Here is a 16,875-nt window from a genome sequence, read left to right on the forward strand (position 1 = left end):
GCCTGGTCACCCACAACATATAAATGTGCGCCTACAGTAAATCCTATGCCTGAAGCTATGGACAAATGTACCTTTTTAGGTGCTTTAAATTGATAGCTGCCCCTTAGGAGTCACATCAGCTGTCATGATGCAATTATGTCTGTGTGCTGCTGTGTAACTTTAGCTCTGAATAAAACAAGTCTGTAAGTTGTGATATTTTTTTCTACACTTTCACCACTATAGCAGCATGCAGTGGTGATAGTTCTGTGGTAAAAGCTTATGTTGGTATCGTAAAAACTTTAAGAAGAATCAAGGCAAGGATGGGGAAGAGCTGATGTAATGAGTTACGTCTCTCACCCGACTAGCCCATTTCTGAAGAATTTAAATTTAAATCTGCCTCGGAAACAAAAAAAAGAAAATGTGTGTAGTCAGTCTGTCTTCAGCTGTGATCTGGTCTGATCTTTTCAGCTAGGCTGGTTCAGGTTGGATAAATACTTGAAAGGCTCTACAGGAAATCCAGGTTGTTGCAAAAAGGGGCATAGGTGATATTTAATAGGTAGTTCCTCTCTAAGTCAGTATTAAAGCCTATATGCCTTGCTTGATAGTAGCAGGTGCTAGGTGAATGGAAGTGCCATCTTCCAAAATGAGACAAAGAAAAATCCTGACCCTTTGATTACAAACAGACATTGCATTTGTCTGGAGAGAAATCATTTTATCCCAGGACAAAGTGGGATTGTTTAGACATCCATATCCATTGTCCCAGGACAAACCCTAAAAAGTTTCATGGGGCCAGTAGTATTAACAGTTTGTCCCAGGCATTTGGAAAAGTGCATCTGAACAGTTGTCCCAGGATTGCATTACTTAATCAATCGAAGATGAGCTGTAGTGCATTTAGCCACTTGGTACACCCTGATAGGAAGGGTGATGTGTATACACACCAATCCCAGGACACTTCTGTTCCAGGACAAACGCACACACAACTTGTCCTGGGACTAACTTAATGTCTGTTCCAAGGGTAAAAATGAGAGGTGTATAAGCTGCTTGTGGCATTGGTCAAGATTAACCAGGGGCAGATAAGAAAAATCTTTATATGCTTATAAGAACATTTGCCTCACAAATAAATGCAGAGCAGGGCAATTCTCAAGTGAATATTCTTATGTTAATATTTGATCTGTTTGCTGATAGGGAGGTGAGGGCAAATTCCTCCTTCAGTGGCTTATTTAGCACAGCACAGGAGAGGAAAGCTTTGGTTTCCATACAAACCATAAGCATGTTGGGCTCATTAATGTCAGTAGATGTACTCCATGAAATTATGTCAGTGATTGTTTTTCTAAAAAAGACTCAGAGGGAAATACAGTTCAGTCCAAAACTAGAGAGCTGCCCAGAAGGGCAAAACTTTCCATTCAAATTATCTTTTCCAGAGAATGTCAGAGTAGCTGAACAGTGGTGAGCAGTTTAGTCTAAGTAACTTGGAATCCATGGCAAAGATTGTATGGTGTTTGTCAGACATACAGAGAGCAAGCCGGTCTATGTAGTCACTGTCAGAGTGATCTGATAAGTAGCTTCAGTTTTCATTTGCCTGAAGATCTTTGCAAAAATCTCTTTGCTGTAATTGAGAGTGAAGTGCTAACTCTGAGCAGTAGCCCTGGGAATGTAAGCAGTTTGTTTCAGTATTTGCTGGGCACATTTCCTTAGAGTCACTGCAGGTTTGAAAATATTCAGTGTACACAGAAATGTTGATTAAAGGGATTATTTAGAGCCTGAGATTTGAAGTTTCATTGCAGTTTCAATAGATTTATTCCCCAGTTCTAATCATGCTGTTTGCTAACAAGGATTTTGCTGTATCTGGCATTCTAAAAACTGTAAGGCTATTCTATGTATTTATTTTTTCCTCTATTCTAGGAGTTATACAACAAAGAAGGATTAAGTCATGGGACAGATCTGAGATCCCATCCTGTCTATAACATTGATTCCCCATGCAAACTTAGATAAGTCACTTGGCTTCCTTATTAAATGGGGACAGCTGTGTTGTCTTACACCCTAAGAGTGAGAGGTCCAATGGCAAAATGATTAAGGTCTCTCTCTCTCTCTCCATGGTTTCAGAGAAATGAGTTCTAGCCTTGTTCCAGACTTGTGTTGCTGGTGCTCCCAGGGAACATGGCTGTAACTGGACACATGGTCATTCAGGCTGGAGAGTAAGGCATGTTGCTGGCCACATTGTTCTCCCATGTGCTGTTGTCTGCAGAACTTGCTAAGCCTTTTGCCCTTTGAGTTGCCAAATTCAGGAGGGCCTTTGAGTTTGTAAGAGTAGCATGGATTTGAGATGGTTGGGAGTCATGTAGGTAGCTGGATAAACATTCTCTCCATGGATGCTCGTGTTCTGCAAAATGGTATTTCCATTGCTCATGGATTGTCCTCTTCCACAGGGAATTACCAAGCCAAGCAAGAACTCTGGTGAGACTAATGAAAAATGATCCAGTAAGTTGGCTGGGACTTTGTTCCTTTTCATGCTGTAAGATTAAACGATGTCACTTCACACAACAGATGTGCCTTCCAGGACACACGGTGCACATCAGTCAGGAGTGTAGTCAACTTGAACTTCTCTTTTCTTTGTTATACAGAGAATTAACTTTAATGTCGACTGGAAGATCATCACTGTGTTAATTGGAGCCAATGATCTGTGCAACTATTGCAAAGACCCTGTGAGTAAAAAAAAAAAAAAAAAAAAATCGATTTTTAAAAGGATAACCAGAGAGGACGTGTATGAGACAGGCTACTTCTCCTGTCTTTCCGAGAGAGATTCTCTCCTCTGTAGTCTGGTGACATGTAGGTGCCACAGAAGCCCTGTAACTGCCAGCCAGTGAAGATGTACACTGCTTTGAGCCACCATTAGGAAACCTATACAGCTCAACCTGCCATCCCCCACAGGTCCTGATGCAGGAAGGTTCTTAGAAGCAGGATTGTAGGCTGCTTCAGACCGGAGGAAAGCCTTCAGAAAGCTGCTCTGAGGAGAGCTTGGGGGAAGGGGTTAGAGGCCTTCAGTTTTAAACCCAACCCTGAATCTCTTGATTCTTACATGCACACACCTCTACTGTGTTAGCTACCATGAGCACCTTAAGTTCATCTGCACCCAGTATGCAGCAGAGTGGTAGAATCCTAGTGGTATGATAACTTAGTGCTCTTAAACAGGCCTAGCCAAGCTCCTGTGGGGCTGGTCATGGCTAGGACGCTTTTGCCTAACAATGATTTCAACTAATAGCAGCAGGACAAGGCATGAATGAAATGGGTTTTCAGGCTAACCCATTTAGCACAATTGCATGGAGTTCCTTCCAAGGTGGTTTATGTAGAGATGGAGTGATGGAACCACCTGATCTGTGGAAAAGAGCAGGATCATCCCACTGAAAGCAGCTGAGCAGTATGGTAGAAGGAAGGGGAAGGGCATGAATCTCTCCTTCTGACGCCACTTGTGACCTTCCATTGATGGCAATTCCATTCTCTTCTGTGTCTCCTAGAATCACTATTCAGCTGTAAATTTCACTAGGCACATTCAAGAAGCCCTTGACATTTTGCATGCAGAGGTAAGTGGTGTTATTTTGTCAATGCACTGGCCTGTGTTAGGGCATAAATCAGTGGTATGCAATTTTTTCTCCTCCGTCAGTTCTAGTTCCAAATGTCTCCTACTGTATAACACATCCTATTATTTCTTTAATTTCAAACAATGAGGTATGGCAGAAAGAGGGAAAAGTCAAGGCGAAGGAGATGAGGGAAGGAGTAGGAACAGCAATTGGGAATGCATGGTTATGTCAGTAACAAGAAGAAATGAATGAACAGTGGGACATTTGTCTTTAAATAAATGTATTGCTGTCTTATGACCCACTCCTGCTAAACTGTGCTCTGACTTTCCTTTCAGATTCCCAGAGCCTTTGTGAATCTGGTTGAAGTAATGGACCTCATCTCTTTGAGGCAGATGTTTCAGGATAGCCAAGGACAGTGCCCCACACATCTGAAAGAGTAAGGCAGTTTTGGCTTCCTCTGGCATCCTCACTGACTGTTAATAGTGATAATGCACAATTTCTGTTCCATAATTCCCCACAGAGGCAACCTGGTATCCACTGACCAGATTAGATCCCAGTAGATACCATGTGCAGTGTTCACATTGAACTCTTCTGCCTGATGAGGCTATCTAGTGGTGGCTTTGCTATAGTAAAGGGATTACAAGAGCAAGTGTCCCAATTGCTTCATATATCCCCAAGCAGCTACCTGGTCCTGGATTATAGTTACAGAAGACAGATTTGACCCTTGCCAGATTGGGATTGCTGGGAGTCCCTTTGCAAATCTCTGGTTATACATGGTTAAGCATATGATCTTAAACCACAACCCCAATCCTTGTGTACCTAATGATTACCTATACAAGAGCTCCTATACAAGGATTACCTATACAAGAGCTCTCAGGAAAACTAATCCAAATTAATTAAAGGTATGAAATTCATGTGGATTAATTAAACCACAGTAATTCTGAAGTGAATTCAAACAAACTGAATAAAAGCCACTTTAATTCAGAATAAGAGAGATTCCAAGAGGAGGACTGCTTTGTTTTATCTAATCTACCTTAAATACACATCTTTAGTTAGTGGATTTAGCAGTGGATTCTACTGCTTACCTTACTCTAGACAGGAGAACACTCCCAGACTTGACCCAAATCTTACACTAGTAATAGACTTGGATTAGGATTAGGTTTGGCAGGACTCAGCAGGAAAAGCTTCAGTTGAGCATAGGCAGAAGTCACTGTTATTAGGGTTGGGAGTGCCAGGAGTCATTGGATTAGTGCTATGGCTGGAAGGGCTGGTTGGGCAAAGGGATAGAGTTGGGGCACCTGGGTTGGCAATAGATTTGGAGTGGACAGGCTTTCTGGAGCAAGTGGAGCTCAGCAGGCTTGGCTTAGGACTGGGACAGAGGGTGCATTGGATAGGCTTGAGATAGGAACAGACAAGGCTTTCCTGGCTAGAGTCAGGGTTAAGGCTGGTGGGGGTTGCTGGGTCAGGGTGATGGCTGGGTCAAGTGGGACTCTGAGCTAGGCTTATGGTTGGTGCTGGTAGAGATTGTTGGAACAAAGAAAGCATTGAAGCTGATGGCACATGTGAAATAACAGATTTGGGATAGGGATGGACAGAACTAATTGGGTTTGGCTAGGATTGAGGCATGTTAGGATTATCGTTGGTTTGGAATGATGTTGCTGGTTAAATAAGAGTTGGGCCTGGCAGAACCTACCAGGCCGTGGTGACTACTGAGGCGAGTTAGGGTTAGTGTTAATGTGGACAGACATCACTTAGCTAAGATTAGGATTAGGATGAGCAGGACTCCCTATCTAGGATTAAGGTTTGGGATGTTATGCTTCCCCAGGCTAAGGTTATAGGGCTATGGGCTATTTGAGGCATAGTGTATGGCTGTGCCTGGCTCATCCATTTTGGGCCTGGGAAAGGCAGACTTCACTCAGCCTGGTTACAGATGGGTATAGTATTGTTCTCTGAGAACCTTTGGGAGCCTTCTTAGTCAAGCTTATCTGTGAAGGTAGGACCGATAGGTTAGAGTTAGGCTCACAGATGGTTTGATTCTCTGCGTGAGGGTTAAGGTAAGGACTGGTAGAGCATTCAAAGCCAGGGTTGGGACTGATAAGGCCTGCCAGACAGAATTATTTTAGGGACAAGCAAGGACTGCTAGATTAGGATTCAACTAACTGAAGCCTCACAGTTGGGGTTGGGCCTAAGGGGGCTCACTGGACTTGGCTAGATTCAACTCCATCAAGCTAAGGTTGAGATTTTTAGGGTGCGGGGATTAAGGGTTAGGGTAACAAATGAAACTTAGGTTTCCTGTTGTACTGTTAAGATAAGCAGGAGTTGGGTGACCCAGCCCAGAGATGCATCAGTGGAAATTCTGCCTCTTGGTGTTAGGGTTATCCTGGGGACTGCTAAGCCTCCCCAGGCCAGGTTTATGATGTGGTAGGATTTTCTAGGTTAGGAGTGGGGTAATGGAACATTAGGCTCCTCAGGCTCCAGTTAGGGAAGCAGGCGGCTGGTTGTCTGGGCTCAGATGGGGCCGGCAGAGCAGTCCATTTTTGGGCTGGGGTAACAAACAGGTGTGATTTCTAGGCAGTGGTTAGTGTAGCAAAGTTGGGCTTCTGTTACCGCTCTGACTTCATCCTGTAGCTGCAAGAGGGCTAAATGTTAAAAGGCCTAATCATTAGGCTCCGATTTCTATATTCTCCTAAGGCTTAAGCGGGACTGAGGTGATCCACCGTCTCTGCATTGACCCTTTGCACAGAGGCAAATTCCATCTTGTGACAGCACATTGAGTCTTGTTGGGTAGGAGGGTATATTTTGTTGTCACTTACCTGTGGCCTAGTAAATTTCAAAGCAGACCTCCTTGAAATGCAACATGTGTGCAGTACAACTGAATAGTCTTTTAGGTACCTGAGTCATTGGACATAACGGCAGAGTAGTGCATGTTGCCTTGATATGCTTCAAGAAGTAGCCAAGCTGATAAGAGATTTTGACCTATCCGTAAGGCAAAGGACAGATAATAAAACTGATACTTAAAATTGTGAAAGAAGGCAGAGGCCTTCAGGCATTCTCACAGATAGGGAATAATAGATGATTGCCTTCACAGTCTTCTATCTGATCCTGCATATATCTCCCACCCCTTTAACCTCTTTTTCAGCTATCTGTGTGGCTGTGTTCTCCCAGTGAAGGAAGGCTCACAGCAGCTGGTGATGGTGACAGAAGCTACAAGAGCCTACAAGGTATCTTTATGGGAATCAGTGCATTCACATTGCCTACTGCTGAGGTAGGAGATTGGGTTGTCCAGTGATATGTCAGGGTTTTTTTTAATTATAATCCATAACTCACTCTATCCTACATCTTCCTCTCCCTCTCCCTTTCCCGCTCCCTAAAAAGATCCATTGCTGTTGCTCCAGACATGACTGCTTTGGTTGCATTGTTATTTTGAATATCAAAACCAGGAGCAAGCCCTCAGAGAACTCCCTCAGAATCAGTTTGCCCCATTATACTCTAACCTTATTAGCTGGTCAGGCAAAAAAGAGGCTTTACAGTTTTTTCTTCTGATACCATCACTCCCTGACTTTCTCAGCTTAAGGATGGAAGGCCCCATCTGCTCTTGATACACATGTACCCTGAAATACTAATTAAGGATGACCAAAAGTTTCAATGGTTGATGATGGTTCTTTTCCTCACTTGTAGGAAAGTGTTCAGGTGTTAACAGAGTCTGGCAGGTATGATACCCATGAGAATTTCACAGTGGTGGTGCAGCCTTTCTTTCGAAATACCAAGATTCCTCTTCTTCAGGTATGGTCTAAGGTCACTCTCTACATGGGGTGGGTGAGTGCATGGCATATAATCCATCTAGGATAATAAAAAGTAAAGCATCAGGGTCTGCTATGCACTCTTGAACTCATACTGTTCCTGAATACAGATATTGTTGATTTTGGTATATTATTAACAGCACTTGTATGATTTTTAGTGGTCAATGGTTTAATGGTCAATACTTTAGTCTGACCCAAAATCCTAGTTACAGACTTTGAAGAAGATCAGAAATGGGTACCAATTCAGCAGTAGGCCTCCCACCCCACTAACCAGCCACCCCAAACCTCTGGGTCAAAACATTCAAACTTTAAGGAAGTTCAGCTCTGGACTGAAAGCTGTTGGCCTTGGTTTATGCATAATCCAGCCTTTCCTAACCTAAATATCCCACAAGCAAGCCTAGCTTTTAAAACTTTCAAACCCAAATTACTTCAGGTACTGCTCTGAAAGTACAATTCTGCTCTGAAAACTGACTATCATATCTGTTCATTTTAGTGACAAAAACTTCTTTCTGTTCTTTTTTTTTTTTAGCCTGTTAGTCTTGCAGTCCTAATGCAGCTACAAGAGCAGGAACTAGATTTTGTTCCTTCATTTGCATCACTAATGGACTTATTAGTGATGCAATTCCAACAACAGCTATCATCCATGTAAGCACATTGAAATGTGCAATGTGATTTGCAGATCAGTAGTGCTGGTGATAATTCATTAAGAAGGAGAGTCCAGAGTTTGATTCTCAGATCTCTGAGATTTGCATCTCTGAGTGGAAGTACTGGACACACAAACTACAGAATTCAGTGATCCCATTTTTAGTTCCTCCCTGGTGTAGATCTGCTTGTTACACATCCATAATTTTATTTAGGAGTTGGCTCATTATAGTACTTGGTTAGCCTGCTGAGTAGTACCTCATTTCTTCCCCCTAGACAACCAACTGGCCTTGTGTATGGAAGGGCAAATAATGTACAGCCTCTGTTCTAAAGTTATCAAAGTATACTAACAAAGTGTTAAGGATTCTCTTGCCCTCAACTGTCCTTCACACTCTCACCCTTAGGATGGCCGTCCAGATCTCTCCTACTTTGCACCTGACTGCTTCCATCTGAATCAGAAATCCCACTCTCAGCTCTCCCGGGTACTCTGGAACACCATGGTAGGATGGCATACATTTGTACACAATTTAAAATGTTCATCAGCCAGCATGGCTCAAAACACCTTTGCAACATTTCCTTTGTGTAATATTTGTTAAAATGGGGTAGTAGTGGCCACTCCTGACTGGCTCAGAACTATGCTGGCAATCGCTTGTAACCAACAAGCTGCATTATACAGATCTCTAGCTGAATTGTGGCAAAAATACTTCAGTTCAAAAGAAAAAACTGCAGTGCCTTAGTTAAAATTTGCATGGTCCATCAGGGGAATGTGTTTTCAAAGTGATAAGCCTCTCCAGTGCTAACTAAATTTATGTTTATATTTACAAACAAATGACTTCACCACAGACAGCCTCAGGTAACAAGTTGAAGAGCCACTTGTCTGGGTATCCTTGTACTTGGGAGACTAGACAGCTCAGGCCACAGCTGATGGGACCAAGAAAGTTTCACTGCCAGTCAGTGTTGATGCAAGTCCGTTATTGACTAGGTGGTGAAATAGGAGTTTGGAGATTGAGCCCTAGTGGTGTAACACATCAGCAGTAGGCTTGTCTACACGGGGACGCTCAAAAAATTAATCTAAATTAACTAAAGAGGTACATTTAAGGTAGATTAGATAAAACACATTAGTCCACCTCTTGGAAGCTCTCTTATTCTGAATTAAAGTGGCTTTTATTTGGATTCACTTCAGAATTAATGTGGTTTAATTAATCCACTTGAATTTCACACCTTTAGTTAATTTGGATTAGTTTTCCTTAGAGGTCTTGTGTAAGTAGTTCCTTTGTTAGACACATCATTTTTCCACTGAGGCAGAAAAATTCAAGTCCTCATTAACAGCCGCACAAACTTTTTTTGGAAAAGGAAGATGTTTAAGCCCTGATATTTTGGCCAATTTCCTTTACAGCTACTTCTGCCTTCCTAAATCTGGCAGTTTGAACTAAATGTAGTATGTGTCTTCAGTTCCCATTTGAAACTGCTGTCTATTGTCATTCTGCTCAGTTACACAGTCATCAAGTTCTGTCTGAGAAAAGGTTACATTTCAACTGTTAACAAATTAAGATCTATAGGCACAGGAGGAAGTTTATCACCGCTCGGTAAAGCATCTTTGGGTTCTTGGAATTAAAACTGCACTAGAAATATGAAGTGAGAGAACACAAGTGTAAAATAAATTGATTGAAGCTTTTTTTCCTTCCCCACAAGCTTCAGCCTATAGGAGAGAAAACGGAATCCATTGACTTTACAGCTAATATTGCCCTGAGCTGTCCAACTGCAGTAAGTACAGCACCATTATAGAAGCAGGGTGTTGGGGTAGCCCAGCTTTTGCTCTTTCCTTGGAAAGGACTGGCTCTTCCTAAAACAAGTCTGTTAAAATTCTACTTCTCTGTTTAAACTACGTGTGAACAGTCTTTCATCAGAACTACTTCAGTGCTTCTGGGCCTTACACTACCAAACAAAAACCAAATGACAATATGATTAACTTTTGTATTTTAACAGGTTTGCTCAGGCTTTTAGAAGTACTTTGACACCTGAAGAAATAAATAGATGTCTAGTGGCATTTGTCATAGAGTTCAGAATGGGTTTTCCCAGTAAAATTGATAGCTATTAGACAACTGGGCACTCCTAAAAAACCCACTAGGCAACTGTCTGTATCTTTAAGCATCAAATACCTTTAAAAATGTGGCCTTTAGTGACTGCTGTTAAAGAGGGGGTATATATGCCACACAATTAATTTTATTTCCCTACCTCCTCTGGATCTATAGAGGCTGAAGGCTACGTAAAGCTCCAACATGTGCATTTCCTTATACCACCACAGCCGTTGTTTCACTGTTTGTAACCTCTAACTTCTTTTTGTTGGTGAGCCAATGCTGTACAAGTTGCTACATGTCAGTGAGGGAGGTCCTACTCTTTTCTACCTTGTTCCTGCACAAAAATTATCCATCTCTAAATTTTCTAATGTGCCCAGCATCATGGTCTATGTGCATCCCCTGCCTTCGTGATATGCATTTGAGCATCCAGCTACCAGATAATGTTAACACCTCTGTGAAAAGATTACAAGTGCAACTCATGGTTTGGAACATCATAAGAACAGCCACAGCAGATCAGACTATCAGTCCATCTGGTCCTGTATTCCAGGCTTTGGCATGACCAATAAGTGTTGCCTCAGAAGTTGGCTGAATGCAATGAGGGGACGAGAAGGAAGATTCTTTGTGTACCTGTAGAAATGAGGAGCTTATCCTGCAGCATGAGAGCTAATTATGTCTGCAATTTGGCATGTATTGCTACAAATACTTGTGGTCAAAATTTATCTATTCCTTTTTTTTAAACCAGCTCTGTGGTGTTTTTGTCTTGACAGTCTCCTAAAGCAATGGGTTCCACAAACTTACTGGGCTGTGTGACATGTTCCATGTTTACCTGGTATTAATTTTACTGGTCCAACTGCTCTATTATCATGCAACACAGTAAAAATGAACACTGGATTCGTTATCCCTGTATCTGTCATAACCTCAGCTCCAAAACTTCTCAGAAACTATATGTTCTTCACAGGACAAGCTTATAAAGTTTCAGGATAGTTCTTGGAAGTCGGGCATCCAGAACACAGAAATGTTATCACAGACGGTTCTGATTTGATTGGCACTTCTCTTGGTGATCTCAGCAGAGAGACCAAGGACCCAGCAGCCTGTGGAGACCTGAGCTCCAGTCTCATCCTGGAAGATGGTCTCCTTGCATCAGAATTGATCCATGTGAATGAGGGAAAGCTTGCACTATTGCAGTCTATTCTGGACCCTATTCTAGAAATATGCAGGATTTTAGTCACTTGGACTGTTAATCAGCACCTTTCTCTGGTTCTCCAGTTCACTTAAATTACTACTTCTTCAGCCTGCCCATTAATGGATTCTCTTAAAAAATATTCCTGTTCAGACCAAACATGATTTGTACTTTCCCTGCACATACCCTGGTTAGAAGACATTACTTTTGGAGGAAGGATGTGAAATGCTCGGTACTCACTGGGCATATCTACATGTTTGTTAATGCACCTTGGATACTGCATATTTAATTTAGTTCTTGCTCAATAAAGTACTAACTAGATGTGCAGTAACTAGAGTTACTGCTCAGTAGCGCCGGTGGAGTTTTTTGTGATGCTTACTGTGCATTAGCCTAATAACACTGCACAGTAGGCTGTTAGCACAATTTTTAACCGCCACACTACTGCACAGTGTTGTTAGGCTACTGTGCAGTAAGCATCTCATGTAGGCGTGTCCACTGTAAGGAATGTATACTCGTTACTTCCAGAAATGAGGTTAGAACATGGCAAGTGTAAAACACTTCGAAGAAGTCCTAGTAGATGCTTACAGCAGCATTTTTCTTACTTAGAAAGCTTTGATTTGAAGGCTTTCAGCTAAGTACCTAAGTAAAATGGAAGACTGTTTCTAGGAAATTCCATCTGTTGTTTAGTGTATCTGTTATTACATAAAATGTCTTCAGTTTCAGATGTCCACGCACTCCATCTGTTCTGTCCCTTTGTTTCTCTAACTTGACACAATTCCAAACATACCATGCATGTGTGCATGTAATTTTTGAAGTAGGCTGTAGGGGCCCTAAAGTCCAAAGCAAACAGTTTATAAGCGCAATGGGCCAATTCAAAGACAAATAAACATCTCCAATTAATGCCTGAAGAGGGGACAAGGGAATTTTTAAATCAAATTATGCACATGCTTTCTGATTTAAACAGTTTGGAATAACTCTGCTTTGCTTTGCAAGAGGAAGGTCTCTTTAACCTGCTGCATTTAGGGCTGGGTTCATGTGCTGGTCTCTTTAGGGAGCAGCAAGCATCCTGATAGGATCTCTGATTTGCATGATCTCGGTGTCCCCATGTGTCCATGTTATATGTGGAGCTAAGGACAAAGATTACCACTGTGTTTGTACAGCCCTTGTGGGAAAAGGCTGTCATGGTTGCCAGGGCTTAAACTTTCACTCCTCACTACTGAGGCAGCAGAACCATGTAGACTTCCCATCCCCTACAGCAACAAGGCTCTTCAAAGCATCGTGGATCCAAAAACCCCTAAATATATTTTGGACAGGGCTGGGGAAGGGTAAGAGTTAAAATTCTAACTCGGATCTGAATTTCTCATAGGTTCTTATCTTTCCAATGTCTAAACCAGAACCCTATATTTGAATGCTGAGGATGCGGGGGTGGCTTCAACGTCCAGATCCACATTTTATGGCTTAAGCCATTTCTACTTGCATTATGTTTCAGCGTCATAAATCCTGACATCACTTGGCCTTTTGCTTTGCCATTTGTTTGTGGCCTGGTCTTACATTTCTCTCTCTCTCTTCATTCATCAGCACAAGCCCTTCCTGGGAACATACAGGAACAAAAACTCCAGTAACGGGTCAATTCAGGTAACTGCTGTATTGCTTGCTGTATATTATATATGTACATAAGACGCAACATTGCTCCTCTCTAGTGGGCACATTTTCACATCACTGTGAATTTATAGACAAGGAAGCTTATTCTGAGTCTTTGAATCCACAGCTACATTTCCCTTCCGTGACCAGGAATTTCAATTTTTCATTTTAAAAGGGTTCTTGTAAACAGTTTTATCAGTTAGTGTTAATGTTTCAGTGAAGTGGGGATACTATCAGAAAATATGCTGAATATTGTAACTTGCCTTGTGTTCCAGATGAAGTACCAATAGCTCTTAAGGGAAGGCTTTCACTTTCCGTTAGATTAGAGGAGATAAAACAACTTTTGGAGAATTGATTTCAGGCAGAGAAGGAACCGAAATAAAGGATGTGATAACCATCTCTTGCTAAGCGTCCTGAAGGTGCACCAGCTTCCCAGTGTCATGCAGTTCAGCTGATATGAGCACAGCTGGGGAAAGGTGATCACCTAAAGCTACGTTCTGATTGGCTGGTGGAGTCCTTTTAATGAAGTCCCTGCTTGCTGACCAGCGCTCTGTGGTGCACATTTGAGGACCTCATTTCCACATGCAATAGTGAAAATCCCTCCATTCTTTGTAGGTTGCAAAGAGTGGCAAGGGCTATTTCCTAGAACTGTTTCAGGTGGAAATTGAAAGGGAAACAGCCATTCACCTTCCTTGACTGTTGCTCCTAAGTATGACTTTACTGCGGAGAGCCAAATAGGTAGTTGGGTTGTTAGTTTTCTTGCTCATGTTGCTTACATTTTTAAAGATTGTTGACCAGATCCAGTGGCCTGGGAGAAAAATAAGAGGTGGTAGAAGCAGACAAAAGAGTGGAAACTGCCTTTTCTCCTTTCACTCCAGAAAATGAATGTAGCTGCCCTTTCTCATAATAGCTTCTAATTGATTGTAGCACTTATGATCTGCAGTGCTATGTTAAATATAAAGTTAGCTACAATGGACTTGATTTTTCTGCTAATCAGGCAGGGCCTCATATTCTTATGGATTAATATGGTCTTTGTATAGTCAAAATGTGGAAAGCCTTGATCTTTTAGAAATTACCTGCTAAAACAATTTCCTGCCTCACTGCCTTCTCAGCAGATCTGGTTGCTGTCCCAGGGAGGTGGCGTGGGTAGCACAGGACGGTAATGTGGGTATTCCCAGGCTTGCTTCCTGCTTGCTTCTGTTGCTAAACAGACACACTTTGCAACTGACAGTTTTCTAATCTGCAAAATAAGGATAACACCTAATGGTAGGTCTTGCAGATGTGGTAAGGTTTAAAGGTTAGACCTGACTGGAGGATGACAGTTCTGTTTCACAGTAACTTTCAGGGTTTCAAAATTTGATCACAGTGCAATGAAAATACCCCACTCTGAATGGTTTCATGGAGCAGTAGGTCACTGGCCTGGGATATAGGGAAATCAAGGGAAAGGCTGTGATCTAGCTGATCTGGAGCAGCAGCATTTTTCATCTGAAGAAATGCTCAGGCAGGCAGAGCAGCCTCTCAAAACTGGGTTTCTCATATCTCAGGCTCAATATGGCACTGGCTATGGCACTGGGGTTTGAGAGGGTGCTGGATGATTTGGCTCTGCAGGAGGGATTTGGCATACAGACTGAATCTTTGCCACCCCAGACCTAGATGAAATTGCACCAATGATATTCTGACCCACTTAACGGCTTGATGTTGGACAGTATTTCAAGATGACTTACTGAGCTTAGGCAACTAATAATTAGAACTTATTTTTCTTTGGCTTTTGATTTGTTGGTACAATTAGGTCAGCATATTCCAGTGCACGCTCATATCTTCTAATCACAAAGTGACTTCTTGTTGTTTTATCATTTAAGAATTGGGGCAGTGACCTGCTGTGTCCTGAACAGACAGCATCTAAAAATGTCCCAACATCAGGTGAGAGAGCACTTACTTTCATTACTTACACTAAACCACCTAGGAAAAGGTTTCAATTTTGCCTGCAAAAACAAAAAAATTCCATTACTGCAATTGAACACTAGAAAGAATACCATATTAGGCATAGAATATTTAGCAGCATGTTGTACCTTGCAATACCTGGCATGTTCAGCAAACATAATATTTAGGGACAGATGGGGAGCCTACTCAGGTTGATTAGAAGCCCAGCAGATTTGGTCTACCTGGACAAGCCTGCTATGAGCTGCAGTTCAGTAGGTACGCTGTGTATGGACTTAGCACAAATACTTTATAGATGAGCAGTTAGTGAAAATACAGATCTACAGCCAAAACAGAGCAGAATGAGTGTATCAACTTTTAAATCTAATCAACTTTAGTTTTTTTTTGACATGTGAAAGGCTGCTTTAATCTTTATTTACTTCCCTGTTACTCAACCAAATGATTTGGAACAAGCTGGGCACAGACAAATTGCTAATGTTTATTCCTTATTCTAGTTTAATGCCTGATTTTTGTGTAGAACTTTGCATCTAAGTCGGTAAATATTTGTTGACTGCACTGGACGCAAGAGCAGGACCTTAATTAATGATAAGACTCTTCAGTAATCGTGACTTAACCCTGCTTCTTTTCCTCGCTCCTGTCTAGTTCATGAACTACGGCCAGTTGACATCAAAGTCATAGCAGCGCTGGGAGATTCTCTGACAGTGAGTATCAGTATATCCAAGGGCCTAGCACAGAAAGGACAAATCTGGTGTCTCTGATTGTTTTTAGTGTTGTATGCCTTCAGAATCAAAAGCAAACTGCTGTAATTCAGCAGAACCAAATTCATCTCATTGTGCCCCTTTGCAGAACAAATGTTTTGAATGAATTTGGCAATTGTGAAGCCAAGTAATAGACTGCTGAGACTGACATTAGAAATGGGACCTTGTGTTGCAAAAGGTGGACTAGAATTAGTCAAACTTTTTTTTGGATAATTTTGAAATGTGTTTCCAAGTGTTAACATTTTGCTCTTGAGTTTTGATTTCATTTCATTCTGTGGCTCAAACTCTCCAAAATGTTTAACTTATTAGCAGAATGAAAGTAAAGAAGAAAACAGATTTTAAATCAGGTAGGCTTTAGAGGGCTGAGAAATGAAACGAGAGATCCTGTAGGTCAGGACGGAGGTTCTGACAAAGTTGCAATGCTACAAGAGTGACCCATCAGTCCTAAGTTATTCTGAATCAGAACAAAAGCACATTTTGAAATATCAGAAATGTCTTATGGAACAAATTCCAAGGTCTGACCACCTCTAGGGTTGAGTATTTATGTCTGTGGGAAATGAGGAGACTGAGTATCTCAGATGGACAGGCTTGCAGTACAGAAAAGGGATGTATGTGTTTCCAGTGTTCTGATGGCTCTGTCCATCTATCTCCATCTTGGCCTGCAGTAATCCTGGCTCCTGCCCTGCTGAACCTGGAGTTTACCTCAAAGTACCTCAACCATGACCTGCAGCATTCGGCCAAGCTGTGCTGAGGGCCCCATGAAAGTTACCTGCTTATATTTTCCCAGGATATTTTAATTTTTTTTCCTTTGGCCTTTTGGTATGTGAAACATATTTTCTGAGAAATCTAGTGGTCCCCAAAGACCACTGTCTTTGATGTTTGACATACCATAACAATAAGATAGTCTTGTCATGCCAGGTCATGGGCAGCCAGGTCTGGAGGTCATCCAGGGTCAGAAGAAACCACTAAGATCTGTGTCAGACAGGCTGAGGCCCTGGGTTCAAGGCCACAGATTGATGAGCCTGAGTGTGACCTCTTAGTTTCTTCCTCTTTTGATAATAGCCATGCTTTTACCTCTAGCTTCCTTTACCTCCAGGGCCAGATGTTGTTGTTTTTGTTAAGAGTTTCTAATGAAACTAGTGCTAGTGTAAGAAGTCAGCCAGGAAGCTGGGGAAAATGAAGTCTTCTGCTTATACCCAAAACAAGGATAGCCAACAGTCCGATTGTGCTACCCTACCAATAATGTGTCATTCCCAATATAGACAAGCCACCAGCAGGAATGAG

The 16,875-nt window shown here is 41.9% G+C and overlaps 1 protein-coding gene across 1 annotated transcript in view; it reads left to right on the top strand.

The window, feature by feature from the left end:
• Nucleotides 1–16,875, top strand: part of PLB1 (phospholipase B1) — an 88,829-nt gene that overhangs the window by 47,008 nt on the left and 24,946 nt on the right. The window contains exons 23-33 of the mRNA XM_090031520.1: nucleotides 2,406–2,457; nucleotides 2,601–2,681; nucleotides 3,492–3,557; nucleotides 3,890–3,990; nucleotides 6,694–6,775; nucleotides 7,233–7,337; nucleotides 8,401–8,496; nucleotides 9,689–9,760; nucleotides 12,833–12,889; nucleotides 14,755–14,815; nucleotides 15,476–15,534. Coding sequence (XP_089887646.1) covers nucleotides 2,406–2,457; nucleotides 2,601–2,681; nucleotides 3,492–3,557; nucleotides 3,890–3,990; nucleotides 6,694–6,775; nucleotides 7,233–7,337; nucleotides 8,401–8,496; nucleotides 9,689–9,760; nucleotides 12,833–12,889; nucleotides 14,755–14,815; nucleotides 15,476–15,534 — 832 coding nt within the window. The remainder of the gene's footprint in view (nucleotides 1–2,405; nucleotides 2,458–2,600; nucleotides 2,682–3,491; nucleotides 3,558–3,889; nucleotides 3,991–6,693; nucleotides 6,776–7,232; nucleotides 7,338–8,400; nucleotides 8,497–9,688; nucleotides 9,761–12,832; nucleotides 12,890–14,754; nucleotides 14,816–15,475; nucleotides 15,535–16,875) is intronic.

Source organism: Crocodylus siamensis, chromosome 1, assembly GCF_052110815.1.
Source record: "Crocodylus siamensis isolate JL-2025a chromosome 1, ASM5211081v1, whole genome shotgun sequence".
NCBI lineage: Eukaryota > Metazoa > Chordata > Crocodylia > Crocodylidae > Crocodylus > Crocodylus siamensis.